This window comes from Orbicella franksi, chromosome 1 (genome assembly GCF_964199315.1).
Source record: "Orbicella franksi chromosome 1, jaOrbFran1.1, whole genome shotgun sequence".
NCBI lineage: Eukaryota > Metazoa > Cnidaria > Anthozoa > Scleractinia > Merulinidae > Orbicella > Orbicella franksi.
In genome coordinates, this window is record NC_138145.1 from 29,958,541 (window position 1) to 29,981,504 (window position 22,964).

General features: G+C 37.8%; 1 protein-coding gene and 1 pseudogene across 2 annotated transcripts; one reads left to right on the forward strand and one right to left on the reverse strand.

The window, feature by feature from the left end:
• Positions 1-26: 26 nt before the first annotated feature.
• Positions 27-6,679, forward strand: LOC145502272 (dual serine/threonine and tyrosine protein kinase-like; annotated as a pseudogene). Its single transcript, XR_014051304.1, has 5 exons — positions 27-178; positions 941-1,428; positions 2,338-3,878; positions 4,223-4,469; positions 5,789-6,679. The product of XR_014051304.1 is annotated as a dual serine/threonine and tyrosine protein kinase-like (transcript).
• A 109-nt stretch (positions 6,680-6,788) lies between these two features.
• LOC145502261 (tetraspanin-36-like) lies at positions 6,789-16,568 on the reverse strand. The gene is made up of 7 exons (XM_081481522.1): positions 16,483-16,568; positions 14,073-14,264; positions 11,022-11,096; positions 10,408-10,506; positions 9,079-9,213; positions 8,250-8,333; positions 6,789-7,902 (listed from the first exon to the last, which is right to left on the reverse strand). The coding sequence occupies exons 1-7, from the start codon at positions 16,528-16,530 to the stop codon at positions 7,816-7,818; spliced, it is 720 nt and encodes a 239-aa protein (XP_081337648.1). The 5' UTR covers positions 16,531-16,568; the 3' UTR covers positions 6,789-7,815.
• Between the last annotated feature and the right edge of the window lie 6,396 nt (positions 16,569-22,964).

The following is a 22,964-nucleotide window of genomic DNA, read 5'->3' on the forward strand; positions in this document are numbered from 1 at the left end:
TATTATTTTCATAGATCTGAGCTACAAAAATGCAGGAAAAACTAGAAAAGGCGGTAGAGGAGTTCAAAAAGTATTCTGAACGATTTGCGTTGTTGTTCGAAGAGACTTTTCAATGTTTGGAGGAGATGAAAGCCCACACCAAGCTTACCACAGAAGCAATCAACGCCATGTCTTCGTCCTTGAACACATAGGCGTACGGGCAACTTTTTGTCAGGGGGTGCTTTGAGCCATTTGCCCAAAAAAATTCGCTCAAGTTGTCCAAGTATTTACGAAACTGAGTCGAAAAGAAACGAGGGTCACTAACGGTGCACTAACATAGACCTACAGATGAAGTGAAAATATTCTTTCGTATGATTCTATCATATGAGCTCATAAAACACGTTAAAAGAAATAGCTGTCTCTGCCATTTCGACGGCCGAAGATATTAATGATACGATCCATGTCATTGTTGACTACAGAGTTGGCATATGCCCTTTCAATGTTAATAAGTGCGATGTTACTGACAAGTTTTTGCCCCATGGAGGTAAGTTTTTAATCTGCGCAACGCACCGAATGATCGTTCTGCAGAACACGATGTAGCAGGTATCACTGCAAGGATATGTACCACATTAGAAAATTCTGGAAACATATCAAATAGATCATTCTCGTGCATTGTCTCCAGCATTTCTGAAACAATCATGCAGCCTAATCCGCGCGCACGACGAATCTCGCGTATATTTTCTGCTCAGCTTCCAGAATCTCGCCGTCGATTTTGTAAAATTTAGCAACACGGGAGAAGCTTTCTTTATCTGGTGTTTCCGTTAAACAGACTCAGATCTTCTGAGTCTCCAGTCAATAATCTACAATATGATTCTTGAACGTTATACCGAAATTAATTAATTCACGACTGCAAATACCTCACACCAGCTAATGCTAATGCCTCGCGGCCCGTACGCCTATGCTTGAACATGGAAGAAATCTAACAAGTATTAAAAAAAAAAAGACCGTCGGTAGTTTTTATTGGTAATCGAAATTGTAGAAAAAGCGCGGTTCTGAACGAACTCCTCGGCGGATCCTACTCACCAGTCCACGAGACAACATGTACTTCTCGAATAGTCAAGATCAGTCACTCGATGGGTGAAAATAAAATCAGGGTCGTTGACAAAGCAGGAGAAAAAGTTCAACCTATGGTTACGTTCACAAAGAGAGTTCCTAAGGAATATGTGGTGGTTTGTGACGATAGTAGAGAGCAATCAGAACGGCTGAAGTACATCGTTGAAATTGCCTTGAATCATCCCTTTCTGAAAAGCGGAATCGAATCAATCGACTCCCCGGGAAGGAATGAGAATGATTCTCTAGACGATGTGCATGGTGGACGAATTCTTTGAAAGAGGCACTAAACCTCTCGTCGTGTATATCATCGATGGAAATGCACAACTGAGGCAATCGGTGAGTGGCAAGTATGGGCCATAGCTACCTTATTGCGGATGTTTCTAATAACCCATATTTTAGTTGTTATTTTGTGACGGAGGTAATAAAGAACAGACTCTATGTTACTGAGGCACCCATCTGTTACAGCGTGATAATAACTGACTTTAATCGCGCACTTTATAATCATGTTTTCTGGGCCGTTATAAGTTACCTATTGATGTTTTAAAAACTGCGACAAAACAGTCACGATAGAACTTGTTGTCCCCATACGATACATCCGGGATATCTAACCCGGAAGTGTGACATTTTCCTATCGATATTAATGGGTAAAACTATGTGCAACATTATTAACCACAAGGCAATCGTAGTAAATGCTGTAAACGCAGCTGGCAGACAGAGAAGATTTTGGATTTAGCCTGTTTCGGTGGAGTTTTTCGGTGGCCATGAGAAGAATGGTGACGACAGAGAGGTTTCTCCCCCTGGGAGGGAGGGAGGTGTGACGATTTATCGGACAAACTTGAAATGTCAAACGAGTGTACAGAATCAATAGCTGATTAGTGTACTAATCAGTGTAGGCAGAATGCTCAAATTAATTAAGTTCCCCGCCGAAAAATATTCCTTTGGACCCCTGCCCCCAACCAAAACAATTTCAGGTTTTTAAATATTTTAATTATTTAAAAATACTAACACAGCACACTGCAAAGCTCCTGAAGAGATTCTCCCACCCCTACCTCCTCCCACCCTTCTTTATTAAAAGAGATCAAGGGAAAACACAAAGAGTCGCAGTAATCGTTGACACGTTCAGGTGGATCAGCTTATTTGATTCAGTTCTGATTCCTAAATGTCAACCTACCATCTCATTTTCTTTCATTTATTCTTTTGCATTCAATTTGAGAGCTTAATCCCGAAGTATTTGGTTGCTTGTAGGACCTCGACACGATTCGTTTCCTTCAAGACAAACACCCACAGTTGTCATTCATGTTCGTGTGTAACAAGGTAGACACATCGGCTGGCGCCCAGACATTCGACGCTCGAAGCTCCGACGAACTTGGTTCCGACGAAGAGGAAACAGAGAGGGGAGTTGACAAGCAGAAAATTTTCTTTGCCCAACTGCAACACCACAGACTGATAGCGATCAGTCAATCCTATGACAGTTGTTCTTCTTTTTATGGAATATCTGCGCAAAACGTCCGTGACGACTGAAGGACGAAAACCTTTAGCCCAGCGTCCGTGATATTTAGCAAACTTGAAGATGGTTTGTTGGGTGTTCTTGAAGAAACCATCAAAAGGCAGGCTAAGCAAGTGGTGAACAAGCTCATTTTCGTGCAGATGAGTCTCGTTCATTCCATGGACAGAACAAAGCAGAACCTCCCCAGTATCTTTGGAAGTCAATTGGAATTTGACACTGCTAAAAGCGTTGAGAGATCTTTATATACCACATTAACCTCAAACATCGCAAGCGAAGAAAATGTAGGAGAGCTGGTGTCATCCAATTTACTCAGTCTTGAGAAGACGGTCATGCCAGAAGCACTTCGGTTCAATGCAACAATGCAAGCCCCAGCGGAGGTCATTCCATTGATTGCAAGTTTGCAGGAGTTGGAGGAACGTCTGAGTCACTTGTATTTGCTTCTCTGTGTAAACGCGACTCGGCCAAAGTGTCATTTTCCGCTTGATTGGAATAAGGATGACGCTCCTTTCCTTCGATTCCTAATCGCCATGAAAGGGGTTATTCTAGACAGAACTTTTAATGATTTCAAACGTACTTTTGAAGAGTTTTTAAAGGGGAAAAAGGACGTCGAGCTGCACTCAAGGAACATTCTCAATCCACAACTTACATATGCCCTCTCTTTAGCATATGGAGCAAAGGCGAACACAAGTACTTTGCAAGACCAATCTCCAGAAGAGCTTTCTCTACATTTGACAAGCCTGGTGAGCAAAGTGCTAAGACGGGTACTGTCACAGGTTTTGATTGAAGGGTTAGCTCATGCAATGGAATGGAAATCTTCAAACACCGATTTCAATGTAGCTGATAAGCCAACTAGGAAAAAAGTCCTCGAGTTAATTCTTTCCAAATTCAGCAGTCAACGCATCACCCACTCAATTAGTGTTGCCCTACAAGGTCGCCTTCAAGAGGCACACACGGTTTTCTCTAAGATCTTAGATAGTCTAACAGTCGTTAACGAAGTCATATCGAACAGCTCGGCACACCAGTTGGAAGAAATGGCAGCCCTGTACATCCCTACCGTCAGGCATCTTGTAGTTCAAGGGTTCGCCCTACAGTTCCTGCTAAACAACGGACCACTGACCCTGGGTCCAACAATCAAACCTACAAAGCACGGAACGATTCATGGCTGCACAGGATGGCCAGGTGAAGTATCTGCTGGAGAGTTTGTTGTGAAGGTCATCGAGGAGGAGAAGGTGGAACCGGATGTTTGGGCGCAGACGGCAGTGGATTTGATCAGCACGATGTAAATATACAAAAGTCTTCTTCTCCTGTACTCACGAACTGAGGAGAGTAGATAAGCCTTGTCGGTACCTCTTTGTCTTTCTAAACAGTCTTGATAATTTGAGAGACGTTCCGTGTCGTTTCAGAACCGAGGTAAAATATAAAAGAGTAAAGTTTTGATTACAGCGGGAGCAGCCCCGGGCCCATAAAAATGAGCCCATAACCTTTTATCAACTTTTATCTGGATTTTGCTCGAAGCTTGTAAGGTCTCTTATTATAGAGCCTATTTTGTATATGATGTCGTTTCAGCATACTGGGAGGGGAGATTGGTGCTGTTCATTTAACGAATGTAACGCTTTTTTTTAGGGAGATCCAAAGAAGGATTCAAAAAGCCCATCCCAACCATCTTTTTGTTCACGGTTGGCTGATTCCTGAGCCCGGCGTTCTTCATGTTTTGATGGACAAGGCAGAATTAGACGTGACTACAGCACTTCAACAAGGTTTGCTTCCTTTGAAGACCCGACTGAAGATAGCTGTGGATGTGGCTAACGGGCTGAAGGCAATGCACAGTGCAAAGTATGTCCATCAAGACCTTAAAGCGGATTCCATATTGGTAAGTTATATATAATGCCAGGAGCCATAATCGGGGACGGAGACCGTAAGCGCGCGCTATTTCTAGTATTGGGGCTGTCCTATGATATGGGACAATTTTTCTATTTTTAGAACAAATTGCGCCATCATGTGCGGCACACGCGCGTAAATGCTGCGTAGATTTTTGCGGATATAGCGCGGGGAAATGGCGTCCGAAATTCCCGAAATGTTTGATGCTTTTGGCCCTTAAATCAATACGTTCATGTCTGTTGGAATCTTGCTTCAGTATTTTCGTCGTAAGCTGCTCCAGTTTGAGTGAAGTAAGACAGGGCCGAATTTAGTTATGTCCCGCTTTATATCGCTGACCAAGTTGTGTTTCGCTGCTTCTTTTACAAGAGCTCCACATTACTCCACTCTAAGTTTCACATATGTTGAAGATTAACAGCTTTTCCATAACACAGTAAAAAACCATTTGGATATATTTGGATATAGCACCGTTTCAGGACTTCAAAGTTTCCCTCCTCTTGCCACACGCTTGCGAAGATTTCGCCAGAGTCTATCTCGACCGAAAAGTAAAACAAAGTAATTGCAAGTTTGAGTTTCGCCTGAATTGTAAGCAACGCTTGATGCTTTATCAAGGCCCAATAAGTGACAATAAAGTTTATGTCTGTAGATGCTGCTCAGTTTTTTTTGAGTAAAAATCCAATAAATTGTCTGTTGTCGATGAATAAGAGCGCCCGCCGATGCGTGTATTGTACAGTCAGTAAAACATGACAAATTGGATTTCCCCACTTTCGTGTGAAAACGTACATCGAACTCATGTAATATCTCTAGTTTTTAGATATGTTTAAGGTTGATAAATGTTTGAGCAAATTTTAAAAGCTTAGCTGAAAATATGTGAATACAGCAGAAATAATCAGCAAAGTTACGATGACGCTTTCTTTAATCAACTCGAAAAACGATTTCGATTTCGTTGGTTGAGTTATCAAAACCCCTTCAGTGGCTCCTTGTCTATTTTATTTTCGCAGTGTAAAATTTCACTATGTTAAAGGAATACACATGATGTTAGTAGCCTTTTGGCGTTGATGAAAATTGCTGCAGCATCTCAGCGAAAAAGACAACGAAAGAAATCTTTGTCAAGATTTGTTGACAATCGAAAACACCGACTCGGATTTGAAGGTGCACGCGCTGCACTATGCAAATGAGCTACTTATGTACGCGTCAGACTTTCCTTTAAAAAACTTATGCAAACTCGCCAAACAAACAGAAGCAATTAGAAACTATCAAAAACAGGGTTGCGAGAGTTCTTAGCGGTTTGATTTCATTCCTTTGTTTCAATAGCTTATGAAAGATGGTACAGCTAAAATAAACATGGCCATTCCCCTAAAACCATTCGAGCGAACACGACAAGGCACGCCATTCCACATATCTTTAGAGATGCACAAAAACCACGGCAAGGGCCAAGGCAGCGACTGTTCTTACGACATCTACGCCTTTGGGTCCCTGCTGTGGCTGTTATGCGAAGGATCTGGGAAAAGGCGTCCACAGGTCTATGATAAATACAGCACAGTAGCAGCGATGAAGGTGGCAGTTGAAAAGGGGATATACCCCGAGCGTCCACTGGACACCACTGATGCATGTTGAGAATTAATGACAAGATGCTGGCAACAGAGATGTGTCTTGACTGCGCATGATTCATGTCAAGAGATGGAAAAATTTTTCCTTTGCACTCAGTAAGGAAACAAAGTCATTCTTTGACAATGATAGTAAAGAAAATACGGCGTGGAGCATCAGAGCATGCAGCATCATAACTTGACTTAATGCTTCGAAAACCTCAGATTTTACATTGAACAAGATATAGCTTGCATTTGATTGAGTTTAAACAGGGAATTTTCCATTTAAATTTTTCTGCGGGCTTTACTCTGCTGCGCTAAAAATATTTTGTGAAAATCTCTTAGTCGTAAGACTTTGCAACTTTCAAAATTTGTGAACAGCGTCCTGATCTCGGCCCTTTTCGAGCAGATCGTAAGTAGTTATTTTTAGCAACTGATTTGCATTGAAAACTTACAGCCAAAGTCTTCTAAGGATTAGTCAATGCTGGCGTGTCAAAGAGTAATATATCACGAAAGACCGTGTTTGACCATATTTCCCAACATTGAGAAGAGAGTTTAAATAAAATGCGCAGTGGAGTATTTTTGACCAAATTCGGGTTTTTATTTGGCTAGCTACGATCTCGGTTTCGCCACGGAAACAAAACAAAAAAACCCTCTTGCACCCAGGGTAGAATTTACTTGAAACTTCTTGTTGCATGATGTTGTCCACATCACCAAGACTTGCAAAGTCCCCATGACATTTCCCTTTATTGTGTATTCTTCAATAAATTACACTAATTTCTATTTGTCGTCAATAATGCTTACAAAGACCAAGTTTGCTTTCAGTATTTAATAGCATATATAAACACGACTCTGTTGATTATTGTATAAAGCACACGGAAATGCTTAAGATGGTTGTTCACGCTATTTTCTGGTAATTACTTTACTGGACAGTTAAACTCCGCCCAAAATTCTAGCAACAAAACATGCCTTTGTAGAACGTAGTCAAATTTAAAGTAACTCACAGTCAGAGTCCCGGTATCTTGATTCACAAAAAACGTTTTTGACAAGAAATTTGAGTTAGTATTAGCCAAAGTGTGAACAATTTCATAGTCCAAAATGATCGTAACTAGGGATTCAAATTTTAAGACCTGCGTTTTTAGTTAACAGTTACTAAAATATTAAATAAATTTTACAAAGGGCCTGTTACACACTTCTGCGCATGTGCGGACCGGTGATTTGATTTTTAGATAGAGGGTCCAATTTTCAAAGTTGGTTTCCGTGAGGAAATCATTTCCACTGATCTTCTGGGAACTGTGAAAGTTATGGTAAAGGCATGAAAGGAATTATCTGTCATTTGTGGAAGGATTTGACAGCATTTTATGTTTGTGTGAAGACCATCGGGAAATTTGAAATTCTTAACAAAAAATTCCATACAAAGGGACAAAGGCGGCACAAAGAAGATTCCAAAGGCAAGAGTTTAAACATAAAGACGCACAAAAAAATCACGATTCATCCCAGGAGCACATAGTAATGAGCTGTACAATTTCTATTGATTAAAATCCTACATTGAACCTTACAATATCAATTAAAGTTGTGCAAGCACATTAATTCAAACTAGGCCCTTTAAGCTACATAATTTACATGTAACTTTCAGGAATGGATACTAAGTACATCCCCTACTGTAATAAACAAGAAAAATGCTCAAATACATTTATCTATCAGTTAACTTGAGCAGCCAACTTAATTCAATCAACACGAGTCTGATTGCACTGATCAGACTCGTAACCCTCCCTCGAGTCTCAGGTAACCAGACTCATGGCTACAGCACATCAAGAAGCATGCTCCAATCATTCCAAGCAGCTGAAAACAAAATGTAACGAGATAAATTTTAGAAACGTTTGTGTGATATAATTAATCGGTCAAATCTTATCTCCAGCCACCTGCAAAATAGCAGACAGTCTCCCAAAAATGCATTGAAAAAGGACATACCCTTGTTGACAAAAAAAAACAAACAAACAAACAAAACAAATAACTTTGAATTCATTGTAATTCCCCTCTTCCTTTCAACGTATGGCTTATAACTGAATTTGAAAATAAGCCTGAAATTCAGGCAACATTTATAAAAGGAGCAATGTAGACTGGTAAATACACTTTGACCCAACTGATAAGAGAATAATAATTATTTACTGTTGATATTTAGCACTTACTTGCAGCACAGCAAGTCCAATAGCAGTGCCCAGGATATAGCTGAGGTTGTCCTTAACCTCTTCAGTCAGTTTGTCCAAGCAGCCCTAAAAATACACAGAATGACAAACGCCCTCCCTATAATTCACAAGTCTCTAATCAAATGTAAGTCTACAATTATTGTAATACTACACTGTCCTAAAAACAAATTTGTAAAAAAGAAAGACTTTTTATTTCTTAAACAACAAGAAAACGGCTTTTTACTGGCTGAGCATCATGCAATTTAAGAGGAAAGTGAGGAGATAGAAAAAGCAATATATAAAGTTAATTTCATGCTGACATAACATGATCTAAGTATTTACCTACTGTCTTGTCATTGCAGGACTTTTACAGTATAGTTATATAATATTTAGCATTTTTCGAAAAAGTCTTTTGTCTTGGGCTCCAGTGAGGTGTGTATGTGTGTGTTTCTTTTACTCTAATAAAATTTTAGTAGACAGTGAATTGTAGAATAGGATTAATTAACTCTTGAGGACATCATTATAATAATGTAATAATTACAATAAAAATACCAGTTTAAGACAAGGCCAGTATAAATTAGAAAATCAATGTTGATATTATCTTACCTGTTTCATCAGTATAAATAACTTCTTTAAAAATGGGTTTAATAGCTGACTTAACTAACATTGTTTTAATTCAAAAGTTCTAACTTCAATATTTTTTGGAAACATTTGCAACACGTACATATTGACCAGCTGTACCTTAATTTGTTATGAAAATCTTCAGTAAAAAGGTGCACATTCTCCGTGTGCTTGCAGAGTGAGGTAGATTTAAAGGCCTGTATGTACATACCTCATTGTAACAGTTCAATTGAGTGCAAACCAGTTGACCTGGATCACAGCAGGATTCAGGATATTGCAAATGATGTTTCTTGAAGTATGGTGAAGCCATCCAATCAGCTGGGTGATTACTGCCACAACACTTCAACTACAGTACACATAGAAACAAAATTAGCTTCAATCCATTCACAGTGGATTTACTAAGTGGTACTTAAGATGTCATTGCATGCAACTTCTATAGCTTCCACAGCTAGTTAGTGTCATGCACATCTTTCATCATATATAAACTTGTCTGACACTATGATTGTTGTAGGGCTTTACAACTTCCTTCAAATTCTCATCCCATTTTTCATGTAAAAAATCACACACAAAAGACTGTGTTTGACCACACTTCCAAACACCGAGAAGAGAGTTGAAAATACGACCTCCAGCAGAGTATTTTGGATGAACTTTGAGGTGTTTGGAAATGTGGTAACTGTCTTGAGTTTGATATATCTTCTCAATCAAGACTAAAACTAAGGAGAAAATGGAGAAATAAAATCGTAAAACTCTATGCTAATTGAGGCCAGATATCCAAACACCAAAGTTCAAGGGGATGACTATCTAAATCAGCCATGAGGAAAAGACAAAGAAGGACTTGAATTGCAATGCCACTGAGGCCATGGCAAAGCAACATCTGAAAAGCAAAATGAATCAAAAACTTGTGACAGCACTGGATTAACTAATTAAAACCAGTTTCACTTTGAAAGTCAAACTTCAAGTCATACATGTATAATATTGTTCAACATTTTGTGTGAGTGGGTGAAACTTAATTGTGTGATGTAATGATTCAAATGAAAGTTAAATGTGTAGATCTTTTGTGGTGTTATTCACAGTAAGAAATGTACTATAAACTATGTTATTCACAGTAAGTATTGTACTATAAATTATGGTGTTTATGCTGCTTCAACATGTATGTCAGCAGATTAGACTCTATTTTGTCTTCATTTTCAAGAACTAACTTTAAAGGCTATGGAGCAGTATTTTCTTGTAGTGCTGTTATAATGCTGTACAAGGTAACTTAAACTTTTGAATCTGTACATGAGACTCACTTGTCTTAGCATTGTTAGAAACAAATGCTATTTATAGTGATTTCCCCTGGCCAGCACTGTTATGTGTTGCTGTTTGCTTATTTTTGAATTTTCATTAAGCAAAGTTCCAGATTTTCTCCAGACTTTGATGGGAAAAGCATGTAGTCTGAAAGAGTCAAGGTCTTAACCCTAAAGTTGAAAAACTTGCAGGACGGAAATTGGCAGGTCATAGTTGTTGTTAAATTTTAGGGGCACAAAGTAAACACACTAACATCTTTCTGGACATCATCTATAGCTTTATCCAAGGCTGAATGTTTATCATCATACTTCTTTATGGCATCAACAAAACCATCGTTTACAAATCCTCGAGCCTGTCAGGATAAGACACACAAACAGTGAGAAATCAGGTGCTTTGAAAGCCAGAAACAAAATTATTTACAATTTGGTACTCTGATCAAAGCAAATGCCATACTTGAATTCATTATGGCAGTCGATTATCTATACCATTACAAAACATGTTAGTTAAAAAATTCTTTATGGTACAAGTATGGATTTTTTTAGCACAACACATACATTGTGTAGATACCTACCCATGGAAGTGATTTTTTTCCAAAGCCCCCACCCATCCCTCTGGAAATTCCAATTAAGCTTGATACATTTCTTTAAATGTTTTGGTCTTAGAGAACCCCCCCTCTCCGCCCTCCCAGGAAATTCCAATCCCTTCTGTGGGGTGAGCATGGATATTTTCTTGAAATGCACATTGCAAGGAAAAACATTACGGATGATCAGTTACAAGTCTTGGGGTCTAGCAGCTCTGCATGCAAGTTTCAAGAAAAGTTGTAAAATAGGCCTGAAGAAGAGTATAAAAAATTCAAACAAATTGTACCTTATCTTTGTAGACAAAGCCCAGAACCCCAACTGTAACCTCCAATGTAAATACAATGAGCAACAGTACAAAGAACTAAAAAAATAAAAGCAAATGAATGAATTATTTGGAACTGGCATTTTCAAATTCAGTCTCAATTATCTATTTCCAATATTGATCATTAAAAAGAATAGTGTACATAGATTGCAATCAGATTAAAACTATCACACACAACTGAAAGCTGTTGTGAAGTACTTTCATATAGAACTGTTAATACACTGTACGGAGCAATTTATAAACTCCTAAGACAGTGAAGAAACTCTTACTAATGTGTGACCACTCACATGAAAGCTACCGCACAATACAATGCTTTTAAACGCTGTTTTAGGCTATCTGGAGTACTTTTAAAACTCTGTAGGTTAATTTTAGGTGCCCTAAAATATTTTATCTGTTCGGTTATTCTAGGAGAACTTGAGTATTATCAAATTTATTAGGGCTTTTTTGACCATTCACCGAAAACCTTAGGTCTTATCGCCTTTCCGAAAATAATAGCTGACCTTTTTTCAGTACCCAAAACAACATTTTTTACAATCCGAAAACAACAGACATTTCTCATATCACAAAAGTTCAAGGTGACAATTCTCTTCAGAAAATCAGAGGGGATTAAAGGCCTTCCAAACAGATAATAATTATTTACCGAAACGATCTGTTGGGTGCCCCTCACATGATACTGTTTTTATATATCAAATCCTACAAACATGGGTTATTGACCAAGCACGAGGTCAAAATGGCTAGATATTTGCCAAGAATGGGGGCAATATCCAACATTGTTATATACATTAGTTGGAGTTTACTTGAATCTAACGCATGCTGTTATTGGTTGATTTATGGCCACATGACAATGGCTAAATCTAAATGTCACCCAGCAGGTGACAATTATAAGCAATTGTACATATGTCACCCGCTCTCCCATTAACCAGAGACTACTTTGACTTCTCCTTGCCTTTGCACCTAACTACAGCTGTATATTCAACAAAACATTTCATTACTGGTCCCTTGGGAAACAGTTAGTTTTGTTTTCCCTCGTATTTCAGTGTTTCCCTCAGCTTTGTCTTGGGAAACATTAAGACTCTTGGGAAAACAAAACTACCTATTTTCCCCTGGGACCAGTAACAAAGTGTACATGTACATTCTTGACCATATAAGCTTGGTCAATAAAGGGATTTATAATATGACAACAATGACTGTGAGGAAGAGTGGGTAATCCTGAGCGGGCAAGATGCCCCATGTTGCCCCTCATGGAACTAACCCAATAAAATTAGTGTTTACTTCCTTTTTACTTGATCTTTGGAATTGAAATCTCTCAAGAACCACACTTTTGTGGGTTCAGGGCTCGAAATTGCGACTCACTGGTTGCCAATGCGACCAAAAATTGAGCACTGGCGACTAAATTTTCAGAACTGGTCACCAGCTGGCGACTCGCGTTTTGTCCGATAACTAAAGAAAACCACAACACAACTTTTGTTTTTAAATCTTTATATTAGGAAATCAATCAGATATGGTAGCTAGTATACAACTCACCTTTCCATCCCCACTAAAATAATGTCTGAATATTACAAGATAATCGAAAAAATTGAACGTGTTTCGACACGTCGATACTGCGTTCACGGTGCACCATACTGTTTCAGTGGCTTCTTCTGAAACTGGGATCGCAGCCCTTTAACACCATGTGCTTTTCATTTGCTGCGAAAATGGCGGCAGATACCAATCAGTTGAAGGAATTACGTGCATGTGCGGGGAATGAAGATTCAGCCAAAAGGTTAATCCAAACTTTGAATCCTTCATCAGTTGTTGAATAAAATACGCAAATACGCAAGGACTCCTGTTTGTCTCACAATGAAAACCACGGACTTAAAACATTTTATGCTTTGCTTCATTTAAAATGACTATGGAGAGAACCATCACCTTCGGACCAGAGACATATCACCTGAGAACAACGGTAACTTTATAACTTAGTGTTACTCATGTTGTTTCTAACTGTTTTCGCTCTTCAATTGTGACTTTTCTTGCATGCAAAGTAATGTATAAAATCATGTTCTTGTGTGAGTTATATATAACATAAGTTGGCGACCAAAATTTTTCCATTACTTGCCAGCTGGCTCCCAAACGAAAAAGTTAATTTAATGTTTGTTCATTAATGCGTAGTGTGAAACTAATTTATATAATGGTAATTATTACCATCATTAAAGCTTTAATTTTGGGTTTAAACTCTGATACTCTCAAGAGTCAAACTTAAAATACATGTATAACATTGAAAATTTCACTCTTGAGAGCATCAAAGTTCAAACCCAAAATTAAAGGGGTTTCGACAAAGTACTGACCCCCGGTCAACTGACCCCCTATAAAATCAATGAGAAAATGAAAGCCCTTTGACTCTTCAGTGGAGGTTTTGTTGATGGAAAATCGAGCACAGAGTAAGCTTGAATATCAACAAATATTGTTTTTGTACACATTAGAAAATGAGGCAAAGAGAAACGCTGACAAATGAGCAGGCTCACAAAAGGCTTGTGATGGACTGCTCATGCAAGCGACACGAACACGTGCGTAAACCTCAACCGGAAGAATTTCTTACTAGATAGCTTTGTTTGTGCAAGTAGGTTGATGTAACCATGTGCGTGTCGCTTACGGTTAGTTACGTGTGTGTTAATTTGCCAGAATTTCCTCGTTATTTTCGTTGCTTAATTTTCTAATGGATACAAATATCATACTTGATGATATTCCAACTTATTCTGTGCTCGATTTTCCGTGGCAAATCCTTCCATCAAATGAGAAAGGAGTCAGAAATCTGCAATGCGTCCGCCATCTTGGAAGTTTCAGGTAAGCTAAATTTATTGATGAACTTGAATTGGTCCCATTGATAGTTCTGGGCTTTTATAATTTTCATTTTCCCATTGATTTTATAGGGGGTCAGTAGGGGGGTCAGTAGGGGGTCAATAGGGGGTCAGTGCTTTGTCGAAACCCAAATTAAAGATTGATACTAACAGAGATATGGTAGTTGAATTTGAAACTTACTGTTGAAAGGCAGCATTTGTTGTCACTACATGTTCCACAGCATCCAAACAAAGCAGTAATAAAGATCAGGACTCCCACTCCAACCAAAATTCCACAGGGTACCAGTGTGTATTCATCTGTTGTAATCTTGGTGATGTCACTATATCTCTTGATAAACCATACTGCCACAAAAATGATAGCTGCAGCAACACCCTTAAAGAGATCAACGTGTTTTTAGAATTTTACATAGCTTAATGCATACAATTTTAGTTAATCCTAGACAGAAGACTGCTAGAATGTATGCATGGCTGAACTGGTCAGTGATTAAAAGGACAATACTGATTGGTTCTCTTAGTGGTTGGAATTTTGTAATACAGACTGCAAAGGTGGACCGCTCACAAAGCAATTTCAGCGGATCACTTTTTCAAATAATAGCACAAAATGAACAGTCAGTTGAACATTCAGAAAAGCGATGTGAGAAACTTAAATTAGGAGACAAATTTATTCATTAGCACATTAAAAAGAGCCATTATAATAAGTACTTTTTTATCTTGCTTGTTCAGCCTGTATTGGAGAATATCGGTCTCATTCTTTTTTAGTAAGTTTAGTCAGTTTATGGACTTGGCCTGCGGCTTGGTCCATAAACCTGCAAAAAACAACCAATATTTCTTCAATACGGACTCACGCTAGTTCAGTGACATATATTCATTGACTAAGCATGAGGTCAAGATGGCTTGATATTACCAAGTTCTTTTTTCCTTTGCATTTTTTTGGACTGAGAGGTGGCAAAATTCAATACATAAACGCACACACAAAAAGATAGTAACATGTGTTTTAAAACTAAAAGCTGTGTAAACTAAAGCTTCATTGGATTTAGGGCATGGCAAGCAACATATTTAACTTACATAAGCTTAGTTTTGCAACCTAGAAAGTGACACAGCAAATTGCTGTATATTAATTTTACATGTATGCCTTGGTCTTAAGATGATTACTTGGAAAAGGAAGGAGTTTTAATTTAAAAATTTCTTACAGTCTGACATTACAAAAGTGAGATAAAAATAATTGAGGTCCCAGTGCTCTATTTGTGCAATATGGATGGTCATTTCAATGCAGTGACTACATTTTGACCCACGAGGATTTTCTTATGAGCACTTCCAGGCTGCATTTACAGCAATCAGAAAAAAAGAACAAAATTTCTGGAAAAAGTTATTCCTTGCAACACAAAATATTGGAGCTGTTTAACAAAATAGACTTTTGGCAATTTTAGTTGAAAAAGGATTAAGACTGCATATTACATACATACGTACAAACTAAATGGAGAGATTACAATTAAGGTCACAAGGCAAATTAAAGAAAATGCTACATGTGTGTACAACAAACATTTCCTCAAGACATTTTCTTTACAGCATTTAATTAAATAAAAATATCTCAAAGCAGAATTTAAATAATTTTCATTAAATTGTGATACATTGAAGTCAACCATGTGTCATTTAAATTAATGTATTAAAATAAATGTTTCTTTTACTGTTGCGCTTAGCTTGAAGGAAATCATCAATTATATCTCATGCATTTAAAATTTTTGATTTGCAGTGTAGATTGCTACTTCATATTTGTCCACTCACAATTGATACCCTATTTATGACCGTTGCCCCTCGCACAGTTGCCCTAAACATAAGTTATGAAGGGCTTTTGTTGATGGTCTTATTGATAATGATGAAAAAGCAGCTTCTTCTAAGAAAAATACCCAATTGGAGACTAGAGTGCTATAACCATACCCTATTTAAGACCAAAATGGCCAAAATCGATACCCTATTTATGACCAAAACGGCTGAAAACCCCTTCCTTTTGGGGCCGCATATACCTATATAGCCCATATAAGGGAGTACTCCCCCCCCCCCCCCCTTCCCGCGAGCACACGTTGTCAAAATGGAGGACTACAGTAATCCGTTCAAAATTTCAATCTTTAGCGACAAATCAACTTGAAGGCTCTGCTTAAGGCCTTCTTACACAAATAAATGAGGCGAGGTTAGCCGTATAATAATATTGCGTGAGGTTGCTTTCCTTACAAACTTAAAAGCCTACCTAGCTTTGTCGATATTTGCAGCTGGTCATGGTCCGTGAAATGGTTGAACACAAAGGAATCTAACCTGGTAGTTTTATACTTCACTTCCCCGACTTACTTAATGGCTATAAAAAAATTTCATTAAAAAATATAATTGGGTACATTTTGGTAAAGTGCATTTGTAAAATAACCCTTGCCAAATCGAAATATTCTGCATGATTTCAGCTTCCTTCACTTAGCGTTTCCGAGAAAACTGCACAAAGCATAATCGATCAATTTACGCAAGCTTAGCTTACTTACTATTGAGCACTGTAGACAAACTCAAGCTACAATGCGAGCCTTTGACAAAATATTTTTGGAGTTACTCACCAAATAAATGAAGTTGAAGATAAACAACACCGCTTTTGCGAAACCCATGTTAGTAAGAATGAGAAAATCAAACGTTGTCGGATCAAGTTACATAGCATCGAGGGCAATTTCAATGACGTCATGTTCAGAAACAGACAGTCACGAGATCATCAGTTGCATTCCAAATTTCATTATCATCACTCAGAAAAACTGCTATTTTAAACCACTTCAACTTCTTAGTAAGTTCTTATTTTAGACATACAGTCATGATTCTCCCTATAATGCATGAATTATACTAGCACGGCAATTTCCGGTCGAAAGGCGTACCCTTTTCATGCTGGAGCAGTATATATAAAGATATGCTCGGATATTTGTCCACGGACATTACCTCAGTCCGAGAACCGAACAGGTTTCCGAGAGTGTAGCTCGAGGAACACTATGAACTTCGAGGAATTAGAAACAGATAATGTCCAAGGACAAATATCCGAGCATATTTTCGTGTTTATTATCCTTTAAATATTTTTGTAGGCTCGATTACCAGCCGCTGTTCAGGAAAGGAGCCCGCGCTCCTCTCCCGTGGGGAGGAACGTATACCGGACACGAGAGAGCGGTGGAAATCGAGCCTAATATTTTTGCAACGAGCGCCGTTTTGAAAACTGGGAATATCTCTCGGATAGCGGGATAGCGGTAGGGTTTGGGCCTCGGGGCAGAGCCGAAACCTGGCTGGAACACAAGAAGTCTAAGAAGTAAACTAAGGTCCTTCGCACGAAGGGTTTGCTTTCTTTTTGTCAACGATAACATTTAAAAATACCTTCCGTCAAACAGCAATTTGCTGAAACATTACCAAATAAGTAGACTGCTTGCAGTCGGCCTTTAGCCTTTTCTCTTGGGGTAAGAGTCCAAGATCAGGCGAATACGTTGACCGCACCCTCATCTCGTCCCAATCCGTTTTCATGGCAGCCCTGTTCTTTCTTCAGTACCGTACCGTTAGCCTTTTTGTTTTTAGCTTTCATTGATATGGGTTAATCGGCATTTTGTATTCACTATGAGCTTTATAAAGTTAGATTTTTTTAATTTTTAAGCGACTGGCAGGAAATATTGTATAGTTAAAAAGGAAATACTGTATAACTAAAAAATATCTTCAACAAAATAGATTTGATTGACACGAAGGGACTTCTGGGTATTTATTCAGTGCTGCTTTCTTCTGATCGAAGCCATAACAGGGGCGGGGGAGAACACTCTGCGACGCCTGGCACTTTTTGTGTATCTGAATCATCCAACAAAAAATGACGTCACATCCGGTGAAAAAGAGCGCTGAGCGGCGAAATCAAATTTGAATATGGCATAATCGTTCTCTCAGTAAGTAAAATGGCAATATTTTGCAATCGGCCGGATATTTTTAACGTTTTATTTGGCCACGATAAACAAAATTTTGTCTTCTTCCTCGTCATATCAGTTTGTTTGAAGGACAGGGTAATTATTTATTCAAAAACACGCTGTTTTGAAGGCGTGTTTTTTACGAAATGTCGCCATTTCTTCCTCGCTGAATTCCACAGGAGTCATCGTTTGTGTGGAAATAATGAATTCTAGGTAAGTTGCACTCAATTCAAATATCCTATTCTCTTAGGTAGGCATTACACTAAGAAAAATGCACAATGACAGGTTTCTAGACATGGGGGAACCTTATTAACAGAAGCGCCTTTTTTAAAATTTACTGTTGCCAAACACTCGAGAGTACTTGAGTGCTGTTAATCGTATCACTGCAAGAATAGACCCACACACATAACGCGCTTTGCAGAACTTTCTTGCCGATCGACACTAACACAAACTCGTGTGTTTGCTCATGACTCAAACTGATGCCATAAAATATGTTACGATTGGTTAAGAACCTTAAACAAGATATGTTTTCCCTAAGCAATCCCTTAATTGATAAACGCTTCGTTACAGGCAGGCCGTGAACCCCTTAAAAAAAAGCAAGAGGATTAGTTTTAACGGCGATTAAGTAATTTGGACATGTCGTGTTTTTTTCTCATTTATAATCAAATTTATTTTTCCGTTTCAACAGTGTTTGACGTCAGCAGCGCTAAGTTCCAATACCCCCCCCCCCAACTGAGGTCAAGCATGCACCTTTAATTTCTTCAAACCCTCTCATTTGCCCTGTTTGCAGACCAAGTTCCTCATCTATTAATCCCTGTCATATTGGCAACCCATTTTGAAAGGTTACTAAAAAATTGTGCATTATATTTCAGTGTGCTTTCTCTTTGTAATCTTACGTCAAGATATTTCAATCCCTAAGGAAACGAGAGAACACTAGCAATACTGACAATTTTCAGTAATTCATCACTTTCAATATGCCATCTAAAAAAATTGCTTGTAAACAGTAGTGAAATTTCATGCCCCTACACCTAGCCATAAAAGGAAGTCTGGGAACAGGCAATAGCAACAGTGACACTGCCAGGCTGGTGAATTTTACAAGCTAATGAACTCATGTCTAACAATGATGGGTGATGATGAAGCATGGTGCAGTGAAACTGAAGAATCAGACTGTGAGTGACAGTGATAGAGTCAGTGTCGTGAGAGTGATGCTAGTGTCTGTGAACTTGGACCAGATCAGCAAAGAAAAGGTTTTGTACTAGAAATTGACAGAGAGCAACAAGTTTGTGCTAAAAAACTGAAGAAGCTGGCTCAGACCAGTCTTAAAGCCAGCATCTACTTACAGTACTTGTCAAGAATTCCTGACTTGTGTATGTGGGAAGGCTCTCTGTAATGACCTATATGGGGAGGCTCAGCTCACGATGAGTACCTTTTTCAGGCTTCAGGTATAAACTTAATGATAGGGATTTCACAAGTTGAGGTGTATGAAAGGGTAGGAAAATCTGTCATTTAGGGATTCCATTCTTCTGGTTCTAAAATGTTGTTGAAAAGCTCTCATTTACTCTCCTCAGCCAGAATGAAGAGATTCTATAATATTATTTATTAACTTCTTCCCAAGGGAATAGAAAAGGGATGCAGTATTCTTAAATAGGTTTGTTAAAGGGGTACATTTACCCTTTTGCAATGTAAGGTCGACAAAAGAGGTGCCATTTCTATCAAAATGGTACAAATGTATACAAAAGGGTAAGGGGTAATGGACCTTGAGATAAGGCCTTTCCATTTAAAACTTTGTAGAATACCCCTCCCCCCCTCCCAGCTTGTGAAACAAAGATGTTCAAATTATTGTTTTGTGAAAAAAGGCAACTATTAAAAAACAAAACAGTGCCAAGAGATTAAGTGATTGTCAATGTAAGTTTCCATTTGTATTTTGAATTAAAATGGGTATAACATGATCCTCAAGTATACTATGCAGCTTCACAGAGAGGCCCAAACTGATGATGAAAACATATGTTTTAACACTTAAAATTCTATTTTTGCTTCTTCCCTTGTACCTTGTGATCTTTGTAGGGAAATTCTAAAAAGGTCCCCACCCCCCCCCCACCCCCCCCCCCAAAAAATTCAAATTTTATATACAAATCACTTTTTTATCCTGAAAATGGTCTCAGAGACAACAAAACATTTTTATGGCTAGCTAAACTACTTATTAGGAAAATAAAAATGTTCAAGGAAAAAATGAACAGGAAGAAACAACAACAAATTAACTTTTTTTTTTTCAGAAGAGCTACTACTTGTATATTTTTTTAACTTACATGTAGGTCAACATAATTTGTTTTCGCAATTTACCACAAAAGAAAACACCACAGAAAGGAGAACTATAGCTGTGGCATCTGAGCTACATTTTTAAATGGAAACATTTCCCATAAAAAATTTCCAAATTATATTCTTACCAGTACAACAAAATACCAACTATATTTTGCAAAGAAGTATACTTAATTAATAAAATTGATGTAGTGAAATTTTCTATTTAATTTTTGTACACCTGATCTTACAGAGTGCAACCTTTGGTTTAACTGGTTCACTTTACCGTTAAGGAATAATTAAATAAATCACACCAGAGTGGCTCTGTACACTGGTCCACTGATCAATACTCTTACGTGTATGTTAAACATGGGAAAGCACGTTGCATCATCTAATCATAACATTGTATGCCTGTGTGGGGTGTATATGCCAGGAGGTAACCACCTAAGAAAAGACAAACATAAATTATGTCATTGTTTCAATGACTCACCCTAAGTGGGTATTATGCTCATTACCACCTTAATAAACAAGATATATTAAAGTATAATTTTTAACTCCGCTTTAAACTTTTCAAACCTACAGTTTGTTTTCACTTTCAGAGAGGTTCTTAAATTCACAAGCACACCACCCACCCCCCTCAACCCCAATTCCCACTCTCCCATAGCCAGGATCCCATTTCAACCCTCCAATAAATCAGTAATTTTTTTTCTAATTTTGGTCTGACTTAGATTCATCTCCACTCAGCCATGAAAGCAATGGTGATTTCTGTATATTTGTTGGTCTAGTTCACTATTGTTCTCAGATTCCCACCTCCCTTTAAATTAATAAATTTCATAACTTTCCTGGGGGACTGGATGATCTAAATGGTATGTGGGAGACTCCCAGAATATTTGAAAGAATGTATGACTATCTCTTCACAGGTATTCATCAATAAATAAATAAATAAATAAATAGCCACTAACACTACTAACATGATTGAGTTTGGAAAATATATATATTTTTAGTTTATGATATTTTGAAAAATTCCCCTCTCCCATCTAACATGCTGATCTTCTTTAATTTGGTACTTGAAATTGATAACAAGGAAGCTACACCTTGGCAACTCGTTGGCCAGGATATATTGCACAGTCTTCACATCAGATAATGGGTCTGTACATATTATTTATGTATTTATTAAACAGAGATCTCCCCATCCCATCCCTATGGAAATTCCAATTTTTATTAATACTTTTCTTTAAAAAGTTTGGCTTTTGAGACCCTCCCCATCCCTGGAATTTCCAATAATCTCCTTGGGGTGGGTATGGACATTTTCTAGAACCACACAATAAAACAAATAAACAAACTTTAAGATAAAATGTTGAAGTATAAGTCAGTGGGACATGTATACATTGATCAACTTATAAAGACATGATTGATCATTGCAACATACTATACACAACTTAAGCAAAGGTGAAATTATAGCCTGAAAAAAAAATTAGGTGTGAACTGGATTCTAACCCATGACCTCTGTGTTACCGGTGTGATAACTTAATTAATTAAAGTTCTATACTACAACATACCAAACTGCTAATTTATTATGAAGTGACACAGCTAAAGGAGAGTTGTCAAGAAATCAACTTTTTTGTGAATTCTAAGATCAATATGAGTCTTCTAAATTTAAGATTATTATACCTAACAAAAGACATACAGTAGGGCACTGCACTGTGTGCTCTCTCTACACACTCTTCCAGGCAGGATAGTAATACATATACATGTACCTTTTTTTTTGTTTGGAATATACTGTTACTGCATGGTCATACAAGAGGTACTAGTTGCTGCTGAGTAGTCTTAAAATAAGTGAACTAAGTTTGACAAAATATAATGTATATTAAATCTGCACCAGTTCAGTACAATTTAATACCAAATTTTAATCAGCCGCAAAAAACATTGTTAGCACCAGATATTACATGTACTTTGTGAAGGCTTCTGGAGGGGTTATACTTTTATAAAGTACCCGGCAGCAAGTACTATTTTGATTTACTAAAGCAAGACTGTAGTAACTGCTAAGAAAATGTGTTTTGTACATCCCAGAAAAATTGGGTGGGGGTCAGTGCAGCCCTCTTCACAAAAGTTAAACTCTTAACCTATTTATGACCAAAATCTGTGATTTTCCCTACCCCATTTATGACTGTTGCAACTGCTACAGTTGCCCTAAACATAAGTTTTGAAGGACTTTTGTTGATGGTCTTATCCATTATGATGAAAATTGAGGTAGCTTATTCTAAAAAACATAACAAATTAAAGACTAGAGGGCAAAAGCCTTACCCTAGAGTATTTATGACCAAAACGGCTGAATAACCATACCCTTTGGGGCTGCACAGCTGTATGTAGCACATGGAGGAGAGTTCCCCCCCCCCCCCTACCACTGGGGCAGGAATCAAACTATTATTGCCTTGATAACATAATAAAGAAAAAATCTCAAAATAATCAAGAGTTACATAATTTTTATATGCATGGGACTTCATTAACAAAATGATGCCTGTTGCTTGCTGTAAATTGTATATAAATTACTAACAATAATGATAAATATTGCATAAAACGTACAACAGTTTTTAAAGACATGTTTCGGCATGCTTATGCCATCTTCAGTTTAATAGAGTGACTAATGATACGTGACACAAGTTATATACTACAAAATATGAATAAATTATTTACAATATGCATTACAAAACAGTGGAAACGGAAATTACAGAGTTAAAAAGGTGTTGAAGTGATGTAACTGTTTGTTAAGGTCAGGTTTGTTCTTACTAATATAAAAGGCTTCTTTAAGTTTAAGATCAATAGAGCTATTC

Bases quoted from the DNA above. Each gene is read 5' to 3' on its own strand.
- LOC145502261 (XM_081481522.1), bottom strand. From the start codon at position 16,530: ATGGGTTTCGCAAAAGCGGTGTTGTTTATCTTCAACTTCATTTATTTG. The intron at 8,334-9,078 runs GTATGTACATAC...GTGTATTTTTAG, and splicing joins AATTGAACTGTTACAATGAG to GGCTGCTTGGACAAACTGAC. The intron at 7,903-8,249 runs GTAAGTGCTAAA...TTTTGTTTTCAG, and splicing joins TTGGACTTGCTGTGCTGCAA to CTGCTTGGAATGATTGGAGC.